The 22,881-nt window shown below is 35.1% G+C and overlaps 3 protein-coding genes across 10 annotated transcripts in view; 2 read left to right on the top strand and 1 right to left on the bottom strand.

Moving 5' to 3' along the window:
• Positions 1-4,842, top strand: part of LOC133644358 (actin remodeling regulator NHS-like) — a 172,220-nt gene extending 167,378 nt beyond the window's left edge. For all 5 annotated transcript variants that reach the window (XM_062038771.1, XM_062038773.1, XM_062038769.1 and 2 more), the window contains 2 exons: positions 902-1,025; positions 3,628-4,842. In XM_062038771.1, the coding sequence (XP_061894755.1) occupies positions 902-1,025; positions 3,628-4,147 (644 nt within the window). In that variant the 3' untranslated portion in view covers positions 4,148-4,842. The remainder of the gene's footprint in view (positions 1-901; positions 1,026-3,627) is intronic.
• A 1,642-nt stretch (positions 4,843-6,484) lies between these two features.
• Positions 6,485-12,833, top strand: LOC133644727 (retinoic acid-induced protein 2-like). The gene is made up of 2 exons (XM_062039446.1): positions 6,485-6,617; positions 9,655-12,833. Exon 2 carries the CDS (start codon positions 10,722-10,724, stop codon positions 12,099-12,101), a length of 1,380 nt encoding a protein of 459 aa, XP_061895430.1. The 5' UTR covers positions 6,485-6,617; positions 9,655-10,721; the 3' UTR covers positions 12,102-12,833.
• Positions 12,834-17,511: 4,678 nt separating this feature from the next.
• Positions 17,512-22,881, bottom strand: part of LOC133644569 (sex comb on midleg-like protein 2) — a 37,707-nt gene continuing 32,337 nt past the window's right edge. For 3 of the 4 annotated variants that reach the window (XM_062039156.1, XM_062039154.1, XM_062039155.1), the window contains exons 13-14: positions 22,616-22,764; positions 17,512-18,943 (exon numbers count right to left, since the gene is read on the bottom strand). In XM_062039156.1, the coding sequence (XP_061895140.1) occupies positions 18,818-18,943; positions 22,616-22,764 (275 nt within the window). In that variant the 3' untranslated portion in view covers positions 17,512-18,817. The remainder of the gene's footprint in view (positions 18,944-22,615; positions 22,765-22,881) is intronic. The other variant, XM_062039157.1, reaches the window with a different exon arrangement.

Here is a 22,881-nt window from a genome sequence, read left to right as displayed (position 1 = left end):
CCTGAATATAAGACCATCTAAATATAAGACCATTTGAATATAAGACCACCTGAATATAAGACCATCTAAATATAGCACCATTTGAATATAAGACCATTTGAATATAAGACCACCTGAATATAAGACCATCTAAATATAAGACCACCTGAATATAAGACCATCTAAATATAAGACCATCTGAACATAAGACCACCTGAATATAACACCATCTAAATATAAGACCACCTGAATATAAGTGAAGTGAAGTGAATTATATTTATATAGCGCTTTTCTCTAGTGACTCAAAGCGCTTTACATAGTGAAAACCCAATATCTAAGTTACATTTAAACCAGTGTGGGTGGCACTGAGAGCAGGTGGGTAAAGTGTCTTGCCCAAGGACACAACGGCAGTGACTAGGATGGCGGAAGCGGGGATCGAACCTGCAACCCTCAGGTTGATGGCACGGCCACTCTACCAACCGAGCTATACCGCCCCAAGACCATCTAAATATAAGACCATTTGAATATAAGACCACCTGAATATAAGACCAACTGAATATAAGACCAACTGAATATAAGACCATGACAGTAGAGTATTCTCTAGGTCTACAATCATCACACGTTTGAAGTTTTATCTTCAATAACATGTGATGATGTCATCATTGTATCTTCATATTTCAGTGACATGTGATGATTTCATCATTTTATCTTCATATTTTAATGACATACGTGATGATGTCATCATTTTATCTTCATATTTCAATAACATACGTGATGATGTCATCATTTTATCTTCATATTTCAATAACATACGTGATGATGTCATCATTTTATCTTCATATTTCAACGACATACGTGATGATGTCATCATTTTATCTTCATATTTCAATGACATGCGTGATGATGTCATCATTTCCTTCAGCACACGTGACAAGCAGCCAGTCTTCCGCCTCCCAGCTGAGTGATGAGTCGCGGTCGGACGATGAGGTTTTTCTCTCGCCAACCAAGACTCGGACCACCGACGACCTCTTTGCTATGATACACAGGTGAGGTACTCTGATATGTACACAATAGTATATTACTTTGCTATGATACACAGGTGAGGTACTCTGATATGTACACAATAGTATATTACTTTGCTATGATACACAGGTGAGGTACTCTGATATGTACACAATAGTATATTACTTTGCTATGATACACAGGTGAGGTACTCTGATATGTACACAATAGTATATTACTTTGCTATGATACACAGGTGAGGTACTCTGATATGTACACAATAGTATATTACTTTGCTATGATACACAGGTGAGGTACTCTGATATGTACACAATAGTATATTACTTTGCTATGATACACAGGTGAGGTACTCTGATATGTACACAATAGTATATTACTTTGCTATGATACACAGGTGAGGTACTCTGATATGTACACAATAGTATATTACTTTGCTATGATACACAGGTGAGGTACTCTGATATGTACACAATAGTATATTACTTTGCTATGATACACAGGTGAGGTACTCTGATATGTACACAATAGTATATTACTTTGCTATGATACACAGGTGAGGTACTCTGATATGTACACAATAGTATATTACTTTGCTATGATACACAGGTGAGGTACTCTGATATGTACACAATAGTATATTACTTTGCTATGATACACAGGTGAGGTACTCTGATATGTACACAATAGTATATTACTTTGCTATGATACACAGGTGAGGTACTCTGATATGTACACAATAGTATATTACTTTGCTATGATACACAGGTGAGGTACTCTGATATGTACTTAGTAATTTTAACATAAGTACATATTACTGTATTTGTATGTTGTTGTTGTTGATTACTGTGTGTGTGTGTAGCTTTAGTGCTAATGTCTCCAAGATGTACTATTGTGTACTATTGTGTACTTATGACATATACACTGTAACTGTGTACTTGTCCCATGTAATACATGTCATGTATCACATACAACTATGTAACATTAGGGGAGGAACGAAGGACACACATTAGCAACACTAGCATAGCTATGGGAGCTACATGCTAAACAGTATATTTTAACATCATGCTAGGTTAGCAACACTAGCATAGCTATGGGAGCTACATGCTAAACAGTACATTTTAACATCATGCTAGGTTAGCAACACTAGCATAGCAATGTGAGCGACATGCTAACATTACATTTTAACATTTTAGTCAGTTAGCAACACTAGCATAGCTTTGTGAGCTACATGCTAACATGACATTTTAACATCATGCTAGATTAGCAACACTAGCATAGCTATATGAGCTACATGCTAACATTACATTTTAACATCATGCTAGATTAGCAACACTAACATAGCTATGTGAGCTACATGCTAACATTACATTTTAACATCATGCTAAGTTAGAAACACTAGAATAGCTATGTGAGCTACATGCTAACAGTACATTTTAACATCATGCTAGGTTAGCAACACTGGCATAGCTAAGTGAGCGACATGCTAACAGTACATTGTAACATCATGCTAGGTTAGCAACACTAGCATAGCTATATGAGCCACATGCTAACATTACATTTTAACATTTTAGTCAGTTAGCAACACTAGCATAGCTATGTGAGCTACATGCTAACAATACATTTTTACATCATGCTAGGTTAGCAACACTAGCATAGCTATGTGAGCTACATGCTAACATTACATTGTAACATCATGCTAGGTTAGCAACACTAGCATAGCTATGTGAGCTACATGTTAAAATTACATTTTAACATCATGCTAGGTTAGCAAAACTGGTATAGCTATGTGAGCTACATGCTAACATTACATTTTAACATCATGCTAGGTTAGCAACACTAGCATGGCTATGTAAGCTACATGCTAAAATTAAATTTTAACATCATGGTAGGTTAGCAACACTAGCATAGCTTTGTGAGCTACATGCTAACATGACATTTTAACATCATGCTAGATTAGCAACACTAGCATAGCTATGTGAGCTACATGCTAACATTACATTTCAACATCATGCTAGGTTAGCAACACTAGCATAGCTATGTGAGCTACATGCTAACAGTACATTTTAACATCATGCTAGGTTAGCAACAGTAGCATAGCTATGTGAGCTACATGCTAACATTACATTTTAACATTTTAGTCAGGTAGCAACACTAGCATAGCTATGTGAGCTACATGCTAACATTACATTTTAACATCATGCTAGATTAGCAACACTAGCATAGCTATGTGAGCTACATGCTAAAATAAAATTTTAACATCATGCTAGATTAGCAACACTAGCATAACTATGTGAGCTACATGCTAACATTAAATTTTAACATTTTAGTTGGTTAACAACACTAGCATAGCTATGCGAGCTACATGCTAACATTACATTTTAACATCATGCTAGGTTAGCAACAGTAGCATAGCTATGTGAGCTACATGCTAACATTACATTTCAACATCATGCTAGGTGAGCATATTCACTAAGGTCTGTAATTGACTGAGGGCTCCATTTTAAGACGTGTAGTGAAGCCTGTGTTTATACAAAGTGGTGGGTGGAGGTGGATTAGTGTGTGTAGCGAAGCCTTCATGAGGTAGCATCTTGGCGTTTGTAGGCTGACAGGTGTTGCTCCTCTCAGGTCTAAGAGGAAAGTGTTGGGCCGGAAGGATTCGTCGGGCGTGTCGCCCTCGAGCAGCGCCGCCGGCTCCCCGGGCCCGTCGGCCCCGCCCCCCGCCGCCACGTCGCCGTCCCCGCAGAAGGCCCCGGGCCCCATCTACAGGAGCGCCAAGAAGTCCAGCACCTCCAGCGAGGAGTTCAAGCTGCTGCTGCTGAAGAAGGGCAGTCGCTCAGAGTCCAGCTACCGCATGTCGGCCAGCGAGATCCTGAAGAGTCCCGGCGCCATGAAAGCCGGGGACTTAGCGGACGAGGACGTGTCCAAGGTCTACCCCAAAGCCAACACCGAGGGCTTCTCCCCCAGGTCCTTCCTTTCCCCGCCGTCCTCCCGCCACGCCCGCTCCAGGACGCCGCCGGCCGCGGGCAGCAGCCGCTACGGCGCCCGCAGCCGCCTGCCCTCGGCGCCCATGCAGGCCATCTCCGAGGGCGAGGCGGAGAACTCGGACGGGGGTCCCGCCGGCCAACCCTCGCCCGACTCCCAGTAGCGGGGAAAGCCCACGTATTCTGTGAATACCAGCGAGTACTACTGCAGTACTTCCCTTTCAAAAGTCACACTAAACTAGTTTTTCAAGCGGGGGAAAAAAGCCAAGTCGAGACGAGAAAGTAAAAGTTGTGAGTCGGCAAGTTGCCAATAAAGAAGAAGGCTAAAATGCTGATAGTGATGATGAGCCTGTGCTTTGACGTGTTTTTATCAAAGAGGCGAGTGGAAAGTGGACGAGGCGGCGGGAATCGAACGCGAGATCTTCACCTCTGCTTTTGTTTTGAAGGCGAGTTAGTGTTTTCTGGCGCCTCCTTCTGGTCAACGTGTGTATTTATTTTTGTACTCTCTTTTGGTCTTTGAAATACCAAAAAGTGTTTGGAGCCCCCGGCTGCGTGTTAATGCGCCTTTTAGAGAAGACTTTTATGCAAATGACCGCTTTATACTGGATCTGTTTTTGACCTTCAAGCTAACAGGCTAACAGGCTAACAGGCTCAAACTGTATTCTCGTTGTTTTTTCTAGCACTGATCAGTGAATTCTTCTTCAAAGTTCACCTTTCACGGACTCCAACGTGCGAATGAATCGTACTACTTCAGCTTGTCCTTGTTGTTGACATGAACTGTCGTCTGGTATTTATTTGGGAGTCAACACTAGCGTCGCTACACGCTCAGCTAAACGTGTCCCAAAAAAGGTCAATAAATTGAGACAAAAACTTAACGATTGTTTTGTCTTCTTCTCATGTTTTTTTGTCATTTCAACACATACACATGAGCCATGCCTGGAGGTTTACGTTGTGGTGGTCTACGACACCTGTTTGGAACGACAATGTTGACCAGAAATTCGTTCTTTCATTTTTGTTTTTATAATCCATCAGAATGAGAAATATATGTATATATATGTATTTGTGTGTACATATATATATATATATATATACATATATATATATATATATATATATATATATATATATATATATATATATATATATATATATATATATATATATATATATATATATATATATACATATATATATATATATATATATATATATATATATACATATGTATTTGTGTATATATATATGTATTTGTATATATATGTATTTGTATATATATATATATGTGTATTTGTATGTATATATATATGTGTATTTGTATGTATATATATATAATGTGTGTATATGTATAATATATAAAGTATACATATATATCATGTGTACATATGTATATATATATTATATATACATATATAATATGTGTATATATGTATGTATATATATAATATGTGTATTCTGTATATATGTATGTACATATATTTATATATATAATATGTATGTATATAAATTATATATACATACATATATATAATAAGTGTATATATGTATGTATATATATATAATATGTGTATATTTGTATATATATATATATGTATGTACTTATATTTAGTAGGTGTATATGTGTATGTAGATATATGTGTACATATGTATTTGTATATATATTATATATAATGTGTATAAATATATGTATGTACATATATTTATATATATAATATGTGTATATATGTATGTATATATATTTATACATATGTGTATATATTTATGTATATATATAACAATATATATATATATATATATACACACACACAATATATAAATAATAGTATCATATAATATTTACAATATAAATAATAGTATCAGGATAATAATTACAATTACGAATAATAGTATCAAATAATAACTACAATATAAATAATAGTATTAGGATAATATTTACTATATAAATAATAGTATCAAATAATATTTACAATATAAATATTGGTATCAGGATAATATTTACAATATAAATGATAGTCTATATCCATCCATCCATTTTCGATAGTATCATGATCATATTTACAATATAAATCATAGTATCATGATAATATTTACAATATAAATAATAATAGCAGGATAACATTTACAATATAAATCATAGTATCATGATAATATTTACAATATAGATAATAGTATCATGATATTTACAATATAAATCATAGTATCATGATATTTACAATATAAATCATAGTATCATGATAATATTTACAATATAGATAATAGTATCATGATATTTACAATATAAATAATAGTATCATGATAATATTTACAATATAAATCATAGTATGATAATTTTTACAATATAGATAATAGTATCATGATATTTACAATATAAATAATAGTATCATGATAATATTTACAATATAAATAATAGTATAATGATAATTTTTACAATATAAATCATAGTATCATGATAATATTTACAACAATATAAATAATAGTATCAGACAAGGGGGAGGAGCTAGTGAGCAGGATGCGCGCGCACCTCCGGTCTGCTGCCCTGCAATGACGAGATAAGAATTATCGTTTGTCTTCTTGGGGATTCCACGCGGTTGTCCACGAAGCCCACGACTGCCTCCCAGGTGTTTATCTCCCTCTCAGGTGAGCAAATGTCGCCAGTTTGTGCCTCAAGTCTCCGCTGAAGGGAAAGCAGCGACTATGACGCAGAATACTTTCGCTCGTCTCATCTTTTTCCCCCCCCCCTCTCTCTCATTTCGACATTTTCTCGCCACTGCGTGTTCTCCGTGGGCCGCACACTGGCGCTAAACACGCGTGACGTCATTCAGCGGGAGGCTTTTTAATGGCGACGTTTTTTTGTTGTTGTTTGTTCCGCGCCGCTAGCTTGTTTGACGCGCTAGCTTTAGCTTAGCTGTCACTTTAGCTCTGCTTCTATGGCAACCGAGGCGCGTGCCCGGTGACGGCGACGAGCGCGCCCCCGAGGCGCGTCAGCGTCAACCATCATCACCCCCCCACCCCTCCCCCTCCCCCCCTCCTTGTACTCTCAAGGTGTGTTTACCTTTGTCCTTATGTTCCGCTGATGGAAGTAGACATTTAAACCTATATATGGTCATGTCTAGGGTTGTCCGATAATGGCTTTTTGCCCATGTCCGATATTCTGATATTGTCCAACTCTTTAATTACCGATACCGATATCAACCGATACCGATATATACAGTCGTGGAATTAACACATTATTATACCTAATTTGGACAACCAGGTATGGTGAAGATAAGGTCCTTTTTTTTTTAAATTAATAAGATAAATAAACTAAAAAACATTTTCTTGAATAAAACAATATAAAAACAGTTAAATAGAAACTAGTAGTGAATGAAAATGAGTAAAATTAAGTGTTAAAGGTTAGTACTATTAGTGGAGCAGCAGCACGCACAATCATGTGTGCTTACGGACTGTATCCCTTGCAGACTGTATTGATATATATTGATATATAATGTAGGAACCACATTTTTTTTATTTAAACGGGGATAGCAGATCCATTCTATGTGTCAAACTTGATCATTTCGCGATATTGCCATATTTTTGCTGAAAGGATTTAGTAGAGAACATCGACGATAGAGTTCGCAACTTTTGGTCGCTGATAAAAAAAAAGCCTTGCCTGTATCGGAAGTAGCGTGACGTCACAGGTTGAAAGGCTCCTCACATTTCCCCATTGTTTACACCAGCAACGAGAGCGATTCGGACAGAGAAAGCGACGATTACCCCATTAATTTGAGCGAGGTTGAAAGATTTGTGGATGAGGGACGTGAGAGTGAAGGACTAGAGTGCAGTGCAGGACGTATCTTTTTTCGCTCTGACCGTAACTTGGGTACAAGCTGGCTCATTGGATTCCACACTTTCTCCTTTTTCTATTGTGGATCACGGATTTGTGTTTTAAACCACCTCGGATACTATATCCTCTTGAAAATGAGAGTCCAGAACGCGAAATGGACATTCACAGTGACTTTTATCTCCACGGCAATACATCGGCGAAGCACTTTAGCTACGGAGCTAACGTGATAGCATCGTGCTCAAATGCAGATAGAAACAAAAGAAATAAGCCCCTGACTGGAAGGATAGACAGAAGATCAACAATACTACTATCAGGAGACACCGAACCAAACCCTGGACCTGTAACCACACGGTTAATGCTGTGCCGCCTGTCGAAGCCTAGCAATGCTGAAGCTAACCTAGCTACAGGACCTCGTCAGAGCTATGATAAAAACATTAGCTATCCACCTACGCCAGCCCTCATCTGCTCATCAACACCCGTGCTCACCTGCGTTCCAGCGATCGACGGTGCGACGAAGGACTTCACCCGATCATCGATGCGGTCGGCGGCTAGCGTCGGATAGCGCGTCTGCTATCCAACTCAAAGTCCTCCTGGTTGTGTTGCTGCAGCCAGCCGCTAATACACCGATCCCACCTACAGCTTTCTTCTTTGCAGTCTCCATTGTTCATTAAACAAATTGCAAAAGGTTCACCAACACAGATGTCCACAATACTGTGGAATTTTGCGATGAAAACCGAGCTGTTTCCGTTTCAACCATCGACGTCACGCGCATACGTCATCATACATAGACGTTTTCAAGCGGAAGTGTGGCGGGAAATTTAAAATGTCACTTTCTAAGTTAACCCGGCCGTATTGGCATGTGTTGCAATGTTAAGATGTCATCATTGATATATAAACTATCAGACTGCGTGGTCGGTAGTAGTGGCTTTCAGTAGGCCTTTAATGACAGAAAGAAACAACCCTTGGGGCAGGGAGGTTTTTTGGGTTGGTGCACCAATTGTAAGTGTAGCTTGTGTTTTTTATGTGGATTTAAGAAAAAGAAAAAAACGAAGAAAAAAAACCGATACCAATAATAAAAAAAAACGATAATTTCCGATATTACACATTATCGGACATCTCTAGTCATGTCCATGTAAACTTCCAGTGTCATGGCGTCTTCGTTCTTACTATCAATGTGTTCTTTTCTTATTTTATGTTACAAAATATCAACTAAACAAATGACTTGTTGCTAGGCAGAATTCACAAGCCACCATCTTAACCAATTGTTATTCATATTCTTTCATTATGGTGGTAAGTGTGATGTAGTGATGGGTTGATCAGGCGTCATGAAGCGTTTCGACTAGGGCTGCAACTAACGATTAATTTGATAATCGATTAATCTGTCGATTATTATTGCGATTAATACATTAATAATCGGATAAAAGAGACAAGCTACATTTCTATCCTATCCAGTATTTTATTGGAAAAAAACAGCATACTGGCACCATACCTATTTTGATTATTGTTTCTCAGCTGTTTATAAATGTTGCAGTTTATAAATAAAGGTTTATTTAAAAAAAATAAATAAAAGAAAAAACCTCTGCGCATGCGCATAGCATAGATCCAACGAATCGATTACTAAATTAATCGGCAACTATTTTAATAATCGATTTTAATCGATTAGTTGTTGCAGCCCTAGTTTCGACACATTGCAAAACTGTATTGATACTGTGGCGATACTGTGTCACTAAATACTGACATCTGCTGGACATGAAAAATCCCTACAGGCAACCTATGGACCGACTCAAATGACACTGATTTTACGACCTAGTATATACAATAATATAAACCAAGTCTGGTTTTGTCTTTCAGGTTTTCTAGAAGGATCTATGACACACCATCATCATTGGTGCCTATGAAGACTTGGAACATTCTAGAATGATATAATTGGAACACATTAAAAGTATCTAATTGGAACATTCTCCAAAGGTCTAATTGGAACATCAAAGAAGGATCTCAATTGAACATTCTGCAAGGATCTAATTGGAACATTTTATAAGGATCTATTTGGAACATTCTATAAGGATCTAATTGGAACATTCTGCAAGGAACTAAGTGGATCATTCTAGAATTACTCAATTGGAACACATTAGAAGGATCTCATTGGAACATTGTAGAAAGATCTCAATGGAGCAGATTAAAAGGATCTAATTGGAACATTCTAGAAGGATCTCATTGGAACATTCTAGAAGGATCGCATTGGAACTTTCTAGAAGGATCGCATTGGAACTTTCTAGAAGGATTGCATTGGAACATTCTAGAAGGACCGCATTGGAATATTCTAGAAGGATCGCATTTGAACATTCTGCAAGGATCTAATTGGAATGTTCTGCAAGGATCTAATGGGAACATTCTAGAAGGATACAATTGAAACATTCTAGAAGGATCTAATTGGACAATTCTAGAAGGATCTAAGTGGAACATCCTGCAAGGATCTAAGTGGAACATCCTGCAAGCATCTAATTGGAACATTCTAAAATAATCTATTGGAACATTCTGCTAGGATCTCATTGGAACATTCTAGAAGGATATCATTGGAACATTCTGCTAGGATCTCATTGGAACATTCTAGAAGGATATCATTGGAACATTCTGCTAGGATCTCATTGGAACATTCTAGAAGGATCTCATTGGAACATTCCAGAAGGATCTCATTGGAACATTCTAGAAGGATATCATTGGAACATTCTGCTAGGATCTCATTGGAACATTCTAGAAGGATCTCATTGGAACATTCCAGAAGGATCTCATTGGAACATTCTGCTAGGATCTCAGTGGAACATTCTAGAAGGATCTAATTGGAACATTCTAGAAGGATCTCATTGGAACATTCTAGAAGGATCTCATTGAAACACAGGTGCTTATGAAGACTTGGAACCATGGAAAGTTGTGCTGATGTTTCTTCCAAACAAAAACTGCAGTCTAAGGTGGAAGACACAGAAGTTTCTGGAAAAGAAGAACCGGTTGTGGAAACCAGTAAGCGTGATGAGTCTTGTTCAGCCGAGAAAAACAAAGAAGTTCTGCTGGAGGCGCCCGGACCCCCGGCGGTCCCTCTTCCATCCGCCGACCCCCCAGGGGGTGTGGCTCTAAAGATGGCCGCCACTCTTCTGCATCCCGTGTGCCTGAGCGAGAACCCTCTGATGCTGCCCATTCAGCTCCAGATGGCTGCCGGGCCTCAGCTGGGTCCGATGGGTGCGGCGCCGTACTTGCTGACGGGAACCAACCCGGTCTCTGTGCTCCTGGACCAGCAGGTGATCCAGCACATGAGTCCTGCCGTGATCTCCCAGAACAACATCTTGTGTCAGAATCCGTTATCTTTCAGCCTGCCTGCTGCTGTGGACCAGAAGTCCGCCGGGCCCACGCAGGACCCCAACCTGCTGTCCCTCCTCCAGAACCCGGCTTTCACTGCCATCCTGCAGGACCTCTTCCCCCCCCAAACACCTTCATCCACCTGCCACTCATCAGGCTCCTCCTTCTTCCCCTTCCCTCCCCTCACACCCCCTTACTCCTCCCCTCTGGCCCCACTAGTGCCGCCTGCCACCCTTCTGGTTCCGTACCCGGTCATCATTCCTCTGCCTGTACCACTGCCCATCCCGCTGCCCGTTCCTGTCCCTCAGACCCCGGTGGACTCTAAGACCCACCTGCCCAAAGCCGTTTGTACGGAGAGTAAAAGCACTCAGACGCCCAGGGACTTAAACCCTCAACCCTCAAGCGGGCAGGTCCTGGACTTGTCCATGCGAGCCTGTCCCGTAGAACCCAAACAGGAATACTTTGGTCCGCAGCAGCAGGACGGCGTGCTGGACTTGTCGGTACCTGCTGCCAGGAAGGCCGGCGGGTCCGCGGAGCGCGCCAACGCCGGTCTGGACTCCAGGCTGCTGGGGGGTCTGACCTCACTGGAGTTCAGCCGGCAGCACAAGTGGATGGTGGACGGCGGCGCCGGGGGGTCCGCCTCTCTGGGCCACGGGACGGCCAACCTGGAGATGGTCAGCGCCTCGCAGACCGCCAAGGTCATCGTCGCCGTCAAGGACGCCATCCCCGCCATCCTCTGCGGGAAGATCAAGAGTCTCTCCGGCGTGTCCACCAAGAACTTCTCCATCCAGCCCGACCAGCAGCTCTTTGGACCTCAGGGGGACGCCGGCCGCCACCTGAAGAAGACCTCCAAGAACCGGGCCATCAAGCTGAAGAAGGTGAGCTCGCAGGAGATCCACTTCCTGCCCATCAAGAAGCAGAGACTCGCCGCACTTTTCCCCAGGAAGTGAAAAACTCTGTTAGCATGTTAGCATGCTAACTCCTTTTTACCACCTGGAACACTTTTCTACTCAAACTCTTCATTTCAAGTAAGTGTGTGTGTGTGTGTGTGTGTGTGTGTGTGTGTGTGTGTGTGTGTGTGTGTGTGTGTGTGTGTGTGTGTGTGTGTGTGTGTGTGTGTGTGTGTGTGTGTGTGTGTGTGTGTGTGTGTGTGTGTGTGTGTGAACATTCTCCCGTGCACTTTGTGGTAGTTTAGCTCAAGAAAAATTAAGAAAAAAAGTTGACCGGGTGTTGTTGATGTGAAGAAGAAATGAAATCCATCCATGGTGTGAATGAAATATGTATCATTATTATTGTTATTATTATTATTGTTATTATTATTATTGTTATTGTTATTATTATTATTGTTATTATTATTATTAGTATTATTATTATTGTTATGATTATGATTGTTATTATTATGATGATGATGATGAGTATTAGTTACTGTTATTGTGATTATTATTGTTTTGATTATTATTATTAATATTATTATTATTATTATTATTCATACTAATCATAACAATAATCATAATCACAATGTTAATAATAATCATAATAAAAAAATAATAATGATAACAATAATAATCATGATAATAATCATCAAATTATGATAATGATCATGAATATTATGATGACGATGTTTTTTACGTACTTGTAACAACTAATTTATTGTGAGGTCAAATATTTATTTATACACTAAATGTTTTTTGCTGACTTGACACTTCCTGCTTTCCTTGCCTTTTATTGATAAACCACTTTTACTGGGTATAAAGTACTTTAATGAGAGAAGTACCCTTCACTCATTTAAATGAGTGAATGGTATTCTGAGGGCAAAGTACTTTTAATGAGTGGAAAGTACTTTAGTTGAGTAAACATGTTTTGTGCCGAAAGTACTATAATCAACGTGCGGAAAGTACTTTTTATGTGTAGAAACCATTTTTAGAAGTACACATGACTTTTAATGAGTGAAAGGTATTTTCAATGGATAAAAGTACTTTCAATGAGTGCAGAACTTTAGTGAGTGAAAAGTACTTTAATAAGTAAAAAAGATACTTTAAGTATATTTTTTAAAAGTACGTTAATGAGTGAAAAGTACTTCAATGCGTTAACAAGATACTTTCAATAGATAAGTATTTTAATGAGTGAAAAGTAATTTTAATGAGTGAAAAGTACTTTTAATGAGTGAAAAATACTTCTGAGTTGAAGTAGGTTAGCTACTAATGAATGAATAAAATACTTTTAACGAGTTAAAAAATGTAATGTGTAAAAAAGTTATAATAGTGAAATGTACTTTTAATACTGTAAAGTACTTTTAATGAGTGAAAAGTACTTTAATGAGTAAAAAAGATACTTTAAGTATATTTTTAAAAAGTACTTTAATGAGTGAAAAGTAATTTAATGAGTTGAAATATACTCTGTATGGATAAAAAATTACTTTAATGAGTACTAAAGATACTTTATATAGATTTTTTTTTAAAGTACTTTAATGAGTGAAAAGTACTTCCATGAGTAGGCTAGCTACTAATGAATGAAAACAAACATTTAAGGAATAAAAAATACTTTTAACAAGTAAAAAATCTAATGAGTGAAAAGTACTTTAATGAGTAAAAAATACTTTTAATATGTAAAATTTACTTTATTGACTAAAAATGCTTTTAATAGAAAAAAGTATTTTTATTAATCAAAAGTACTTTTATTGGGTAAAAAAAGAAATGTATTGTGTACTTTAAATGATTGGAAAGTACTTTAATGGGTGAAGAGTATTTGAGTACAAAAGATACTTGAAATAGATAAAAAGTACTTTAATGAGGACAGAAGATACTTTAAATATATAAAAAGTACTTAAATGAGTGAAAAGTACTTCCATGAGTTATAGTAGGCTAGCTACTAATGAATTTAAAAAAACTAATGAGTAAAAAATACTTTTAATAAGTAAAATGTACTTTTTTGAGTAGAAATACTTTTAATAGAGAAAAGTAATTTTATTAGTCAAGTACTTTTATTGGGTAAAAAAATAAATGTATTGTGCAAAAATACTTTAAATGATTGGAAAGTACTTTAATGAGTGAAAAATATACTTTAAATAGATAAAAAGTACTTTAATGAGTGAAAAGTACTTCCATGAGTTATAGTAGGCTCGCTACTAATCAATGGAAAAAAAACATTTAATGAATTAAAAATACTTTTAACAAGTAAAACATTTAATGAGTGAAAAGTACTTCCATTAGTTATAGTAGGCTCGCTACTAATCAATGAAAAAAAACATTTAATGAATTAAAAATACTTTTAACAAGTAAAACATTTAATGAGTGAAAAGTTATTCGAGTAAAAAATACTCTTTAATATGTAAAATGTACTTTATTGAGTAAAAATACTTTTAGTAGAGAAAAGTAATTTTATTGGGTAAAAAAATAAATATATTGTGCAAGAATACTTTAAATGATTGAAAAGTACTTTAATGGGTGAAAAGTACTTTAATGAGTACAAAACATACTGGAAATAGATAACAAGTACTTTAATGAGGGAAAAGTACTTCCATGAGTTGTAGTAGGCTAGCTACTAATGAATGGAAAAAACATTTAATGAATAAAAAATACTTTTAACAAGTAAAAAATGTAATGAGTGAAAAGTACTTTAATGAGTAAAAAATAATTTTAATATGTAAAATGTACTTTATTTTGTAAAAGTACTTTTAGTAGAGCAAAGTAATTGTTTTAGTCAAAAGTACTTTTATTGGGTAAAAAAATAAATATTGTGCAAAAATATTTTAAATGATTGGAAAGTACTTTGAGTACAAAATATACTTTAAATACATTTTTTAAAAGTACTTTAATGAGTACAAAAGATACTTGATGAGTAAAAAATACTTTTAATATGTAAAATGTACTTAATTGAGTAAAAATACTTTTAGTTGAGAAAAGTAATTGTATTAGTCAAAAGTACTTTTATTGGGTAAAAAAAATAAATGTATTGTGCAAAAATACTTTAAATGATTGGAAAGTACTTTAATGGGTGAAAAGTTCTTTAAGGAGTACAAAAGATACTTTAAATAGATAAAAAGTACTTTAATGAGTGAAAAGTACTTCCATGAGTTATAGTAGGCTAGCTACTAATGAATGAAAAAACAAAAACATTTAATGAATAAAAAATACTTTTAACAAGTAAAAAATGTAATGAGTGAAAAGCACGTTAATGAGTAAAAAATACTTTTAATATGTAACATGTACTTTATTTTGTAAAAATATTTTTAATAGAGCAAAGTAATTGTATTAGTCAAAAGTACTTTTATTGGGTAAAAAAATAAATATTGTGCAAAAATACTTTTAATGATTGAAAAGTACTTTAATGGGTACAAAATATCCTTTAAATAGATTTTTAAAAAGTACTTCAATGAGTACAAAATACTTTTAATACATAAAATGTACTTTATTGTGTAAAAATACTTTTAGTAGAGAAAAATAATTGTATTAGTCAAAAGTACTTTTATTGGGTAAAAAAATAAATGTATTGTGCAAAAATACTTTTAAACGATTGGAAAGTACTTTAATGAGTGAAAAGTACTTTAATAAGTGAAAAGTACTTCCATGAGTTATAGTAGGCTAGCTACTAATGAATAAAAAATACTTTTAACAAGTAAAAAATGTAATGAGTGAAAAGTACTTTAATGAGCAAAAAATACTTTTAATATGTAAAATGTACTTTATTTAGTAAAAATACTTTTAATAGAGCAAAGTAATTGTATTAGTCAAAAGTACTTTTATTTGGTGAAAAAATAAATGTATTGTGCAAAAATACTTTTAATGGGTGAAAAGTACTTTAATGAGTACAAAAGATACTTGAAATAGATAACGACTACTTTAATGAGGACAGAAGATACTTGAAATATATGAAAAGTACTTTAATGAGTGAAAAGTACTTCCATGAGTTATAGTAGGCTAGCTACTAATGAATGAAAAAAAAACATTTAATTAATAAAAAAAAATACTTTTAACAAGTAAAAAATGTAATGAGTAAAAAATACTTTTAATATGTAAAATGTACTTTATTGAGTAAAATTACTTTTAGTAGAGAAAAGTAATTGTATTAGTCAAAAGTACTTTTATTGGGAAATGTATTGTGCAAAAATATTTTAAATGATTGGAAAGTACTTTAATGAGTAAAAAGTACTTTAATGAGTACAAAAGATACTTGAAATATATAAGAAGTACTTTAATGAGTACAACATATTTTTTAAATAGATAAAAAGTACTTTAATGAGTGAAAAGTACTTTAATGAGTACAAAAGATACTTGAAATATATAAAAAGTACTTTCATGAGTGAAAAGTACTTTCATGAGTACAAAAGATACTTGAAATATATAACAAGTACTTTAATGAGTACAAAAGATACTTTAAATAGATAAATAGGACTTTAATGAGTGAATAGTACTTCCATGAGTTGTAGTAGGCTAGCTACTAATGAATGAAAAAAACCATTTAATTAATAAAAAATACTTTTAACAAGTAAAAAAATGTAATGAGTGAAAAGTACTTTAATGAGTAAAAAATATTTTTAATATGTAAAATGTACTTTATTTTGTAAAAATACTTTTAATAGGGCAAAGTAATTGTATTATTCAAAAGTACTTTTATTGGGTAAAAAAATAATTGTATTGTGCAAAAATACTTTTTATTGGAAAGTACTTTTTTGAGTACAAAATATACTTTAAATAGATTTTTTAAAAGTACTTTAATGAGTACAAAAGCTAGTTTAAATAGATACAAAGTACTTTAATGAGTGAAAAGTACTTCCATGAGTTATAGTAGGCTAGCTACTAATGAATGGGGGAAAAAAATTAATAAATTTAAAATACTTTTAACAAGTAGAAAATGTGATGAGTGAAAAGTACTTTGATTAAAAATACTTTTAATATGTAAAATGTACTTCATTAAATAAAAATACTTTTAATAGTGAAAAGTAATTTTATTAGTCAAAAGTACTTTTATTGGGTAAAAAATAAATGTGCAAAAATACTTGAAATGATTGTAAAGTACTTTAATGAGGATGTTTAGGAGTACAAAGTACTTGTGTGATGACTTGTACGATCCAGCAGAGCAAACATTTAGTCGCCACGTCTACAAAAGCAAAAAAAAGTGTCCACAATATTTTCATTGACATGTGTGGCTGTAGGAAACCTCCCATGTAAAGTAGCTATATAAAACCTTTATGTTGACCTTTGCAGCACCACTGCTGCTTGTGTTGATAAATGTGCAGGAGACGCTGGTCCCACTTTCTCATGCACTCCACATCATGACGGAGTTCAAACATGAAGAAAAAAATCTTCTGGCCTTTTTCTTCCAAACGTGCAAACAGAGGTTGAAAGGTGACAAGACTGAAATGTTGAAAAGGTCAAAGTTGAATATGATTGACACATTTTCACCTGCAAGGAAACAAATCAACACTTTGTTGAAATAATGACTTGACACAAAAGTTTTTATTCCAAGAATAATTTAATACATTTGAATTAAAATGCATTTATTTCATCTTCCATTTACGGGAAATGTTCAATGTTTGTTTTCACCTCAGCTGACATGTGAACAGGAGCAAACAAACATTATCAACAAATACGAAGAAAATGTCGTTAAAAATCATCACTTTTGTTTGGCTTTTAAACACTTTTACTTTTCATTGAAAATACCTTTTGGATGGGAAGAAGATTTATTGTTATTTTAGAATGAAAGCGTTTCAAACCATTTGTATTTTAATTTACACCTCAGAAATACAAATAATAATAATAATAATATACTTTTATTTCATTAATATTAATGTAATTTTATTTCATTAATAATAATTTAATTTTATTTCAGTTATAATAATCATGTACTTTTATTTCATTAATGTACTTTTATTTGATTAATAACAATAATGTAATTGTATTTCATTAGTAATATTGCACTATTTTCATTAATAATAATCATGTACTTTTATTTCATTAATAATGTAATTTTATTTACTTAAAATAATATTGTATTTCATTAATAACAATGTACTTTTATTTTTATGAATAATAAAGTACTTTTATTTAATTAATAATGCACTTTTATTTTATTAATAATAATAAAGTACTTTTATTTAATTAATAATAAAGTACTTTTATTTCATTAATATTAATGTACTTGTATTTAATTAATAATAATGTCATTTTAATTAACAATAATAAGATAATTTTATTTCATTAATAACAACAATGTACTTTTATTTCATTAATAATACTAATAATCATGTACTTTAATTTCATTAGTAATAATATTAATGTACTTTTATTTCATGAAAAATAATAATAATGAGAAATGAGCTTTAAGCTGGAGTTGTGTAAAAAGTCCAAAGTATCTGTGCTGCCATCTGCTGGAGGCAGCAGGAAGTGCACGAGGCGAGGAGGAAGCTCACGAGGTCAGAGACGTTCCTTCTTCAAACAGGAAGTGAAAGTCATCACGTGACCATCTCTCCCTGTCGCTGTACAACATCAATCACCGCAAGAAGAAGAAGAAACATCATCTTGGAGAGGTAACCATGGAAACGTCTTCCTTCCTCTTCTTGGGCTCGGCGGGCTGCGGTCATGCGTCCAGTCACGTGACCCGTGTGCCGGTCATGTGACCCGTGTGCTGGTCATGTGACCCGTGTGTCGGTCATGTGACCTTGTGTGTGTCACACCTTGCCCTGCTTCAGCCTGTCGATGTGGTGACACAGTTTGAGGGCGGGGCCAAGCTTCAGACCCATGTACTTCATCATCATGTCACTACGCAGGAGGAGGAGCGCCTTGCCGTCAATCTCCTGCACACACACACACACACACTTCATGTACTTATATACACACACACACACTTCATGTACTTATTTATACACACACAACTACTTCATGTACTTATTTATACACACACAACTACTTCATGTACTTATTTATACACACAAGTACAAACCCCGTTTCCATATGAGTTGGGAAATGGTGTTAGATGTAAATATAAACGGAATACAATGATTTGCAAATCATTTTCAAGCCATATTCAGTTGAATGCACTACAAAGACAACATATTTCATGTTCAAACTCATAAACTTGATTTTTTTTTTTGCAAATAATAATTAACTTAGAATTTCATGGCTGCAACACGTGCCAAAGTAGTTGGGAAAGGGCATGTTCACCACTGTGTTACATGGCCTTTCCTTTGAACAACACTCAGTTTTGGTTTGGGAAGTGAGGAGACACATTTTTGGAGTGGAATTCTTTCCCATTCTTGCTTGATGTACAGCTTAAGTTGTTCAACAGTCCGGGGGTCTCCCTTCTGCTATTTTAGGCTTCATAATGCCAAACACATTTTCAATGGGAGACAAGTCTGGACTACAGGCAGGCCAGTCTAGTACCTGCACTCTTTTACTATGAAGCCACGTTGATGTAACACGTGGCTTGGCATTGTCTTGCTGAAATAAGCAGGGGCGTCCATGGTAACGTTGCTTGGATGGCAACATATGTTGCTCCAAAAGCTGTATGTACCTTTCAGCATTAATGGCGCCTTCACAGATGTGTAAGTTACCCATGTCTTGGCCACTAATACACCCCCATACCACCACACATGCTGCCTTTTACACTTTGCGCCTAGAACATTCCGGATGGTTCTTTTCCTCTTTGGTCCGGAGGACACGACGTCCACAGTTTCCAAAAATAATTTGAAATGTGGACAGAACACTTTTCCACTTTGCATCAGTCCATCTTAGATGAGCTCAGGCCCAGCGAAGCCGACTGCGTTTCTGGGTGTTGTTGATAAACGGTTTTTGCCTTGCATAAGAGAGTTTTAACTTGCACTTACAGATGTAGCGACCAACTGTAGTTACTGACAGTGGTTTTCTGAAGTGTTCCTGAGCCCATGTGGTGATATCCTTTACACACTGATGTGGCTTGTTGATGCAGTACAGCCTGAGGGATGGAAGGTCACGGGCTTAGCTGCTTACCTGCAGTGATTTCTCCACATTCTCTGAACCCTTTGATGATATTACGGAGCGTAGATGGTGAAATCCCTAAATTCCTTGCAATAGCTGGTTGAGAAAGGTTTTTCTTAAACTGTTCAACAATTTGCTCAGGCATTTGTTGACAAAGTGGTGACCCTCGCCCCATCCTTGTTTGTGAATGACTGAGCATTTCATGGAATCTACTTTTATACCCAATCATGGCACCCACCTGTTCCCAATTAGCCTGTTCACCTGTGGGATGTTCCAAATAAGTGTTTGATGAGCATTCCTCAACTTTATCAGTATTTATTGCCACCTTTCCCAACTTCTTTGTCACGTGTTGCTGCCATCAAATTCTAAAGTTAATGATTATTTGCAACAAAAAAAAGGTTTTATGAGTTTGAACATGAAATATGTTGTCTTTGTAGCATATTCAACTGAATATGGCTTGAAAATGATTTGCAAATCATTGTATTCTGTTTATATTTACATCTAACACCATTTCCCAACTCATATGGAAACAGTTTGTACACAAGTACTTAGACCTAGGTATTTGTACACACAAGTACTTACACATGTACTTGTACACACAAGTATTAACACTCAAGTACTCTTACAAAAAAGTACTTACACTCGGGTACTTATACACAGATACTTATACACAAAAGTACTTATACTCAGGTACTTGTGTGTACAAGTACTTAGACTCAGGTACTTGTGTGTACAAGTACTTAGACTCAGGTACTTGTATGTACAAGTACTTAGACTCAGGTACTTGTATGTACAAGTACTTAGACTCAGGTACTTGTGTGTACAAGTACTTAGACTCAGGTACTTGTGTGTACAAGTACTTAGACTCAGGTACTTGTGTGTACAAGTACTTAGACTCAGGTACTTGTATGTACAAGTACTTCCACCTACTTCAACACACCTACATTATCTTGACACAAGTACAAGTCGATTTATGAACATTTCAATTTGCCACCTTTTAGTTTACCAACCTTTCCATGGCACCAAATGTCATTCATTCATTCAATCATTCATTCAATCAATCATTCAATCAATCATTCATTCAGTCATTCTTTCAAGCATTCATTCATTAAATCATTCTTTCAATAATTTATCCATTCAATCATGCATTTCAATCATTCATTCATTCAATCAATAATTCAGTCATTCATTTTTTCATTTAATAATTTATTCATTCATTCAATCAATAATTCAGTCATTCATTTTTTCATTCAATAATTTATTCATTCATTCAATCTTTCATTCATTCATTCATTCAAGCATTTGTTTATTCAATCTAGCATTTCATTCATTCATTCTTTCAATCAATCAATCATTCATTCATTCAATAATTCATTCAATCTTTCATTCATTCATTCAAGCATTTGTTTATTCAATCATTCTTTCAATAATTTATTCATTCAATCATGTATTCAATCATGCATTTCAATCATTCATTCAATAATTCATTAATTTTTTCATTCAATTATTCATTCAAGCATTCATTCATTCAAGCATTTGTTTATTCAATCATTCTTTCAATAATTTATTCATTCAAGCATGTATTCAATCATGCATTTCAATCAATCATTCATTCATTCAATAATTCATTTTTTTCATTCAATCTTTCATTCATTCAAGCATTCAATCATTCTTTCAATAATTTATTCATTCAATCATGTATTTAATCATGCATTTCAATCATTCATTCATTCGATCAATCAATCAATGTTTATTTATATAGCCCTAAATCACAAGTGTCTCAAAGGGCTCATTCAATCATTCATTCATTGTTTTCATTCATTCAATCAATCAATCATTCAACCATTCATTCATTCAATTATTCATTCATTTTTCATTCAATCATTCAGTCATTCAAGCATGTATTCAATCATGCATTTCAATCATCCATTCATTCAATCAATCATTCATTTTTCATTCAATCATTCATTCATTCAAGCATGTATTCAATCATGCATTTCAATCATCCATTCATTCAATCAATCATTCATTTTTCATTCAATCATTCATTCATTCAAGCATGTATTCAATCATGCATTTCAATCATCCATTCATTCAATCAATCATTCATTCATTCATTCAAGCATTCATTCAATCTTTCATTCATTCATTTATTCAATCATTCTTTCAATAATTTATTCATTCAGTCATTCTTTCAAGCATTCATTCATTCAATCTTTCATTCAATCATTCATTCATTCAAGCATTCGTTTATTCAATCATTCTTTCAATAATCTATTGATTCAAACATGTATTTCATTCATTCATTCTGTGTGCCGCCTGAAAATCCATGGGGGCTCCCATTTTGATGACATCACTTCCTGTACACACTAAAATGCATCACACACGAGAAGTGTGGGGAGGGGTTGGCATGTTTCCCATCATGCACTGCAGCGTGGGTGTAGTTGTGAATGATGAGCGGTGCTTGGACATGTTTTATAATGTGCACAGAGTAGAGTGAGCAGCAAACTCACGTGTTTGCGGAACAATTCCGCGTGTGGTGCCAAAGTAGCAGGGTCAGCGTGCCTGACAAAGTGCATCACGTCCTGGATGGACCAGCATGAAGGCTTCTTCCCGGGGTCTGGTGCTGGGGGGCTGCTGTCGGGCCCTGTGGTAGAGCTGGCTGCGCACATGAAGGAAGGCAATGGGTAGCATTATAATATTAGCATGATAGCTTCTTTTTTTTTTAGCAAATTTTACATCAAATATTTTATATTGCTACCAGTTAGCATGCTAATGT

Source organism: Entelurus aequoreus, linkage group LG27, assembly GCF_033978785.1.
Source record: "Entelurus aequoreus isolate RoL-2023_Sb linkage group LG27, RoL_Eaeq_v1.1, whole genome shotgun sequence".
NCBI lineage: Eukaryota > Metazoa > Chordata > Actinopteri > Syngnathiformes > Syngnathidae > Entelurus > Entelurus aequoreus.
The sequence above is the reverse complement of the archived record's forward strand: the minus strand, read 5'-3'. Positions and strand labels throughout refer to the sequence as shown.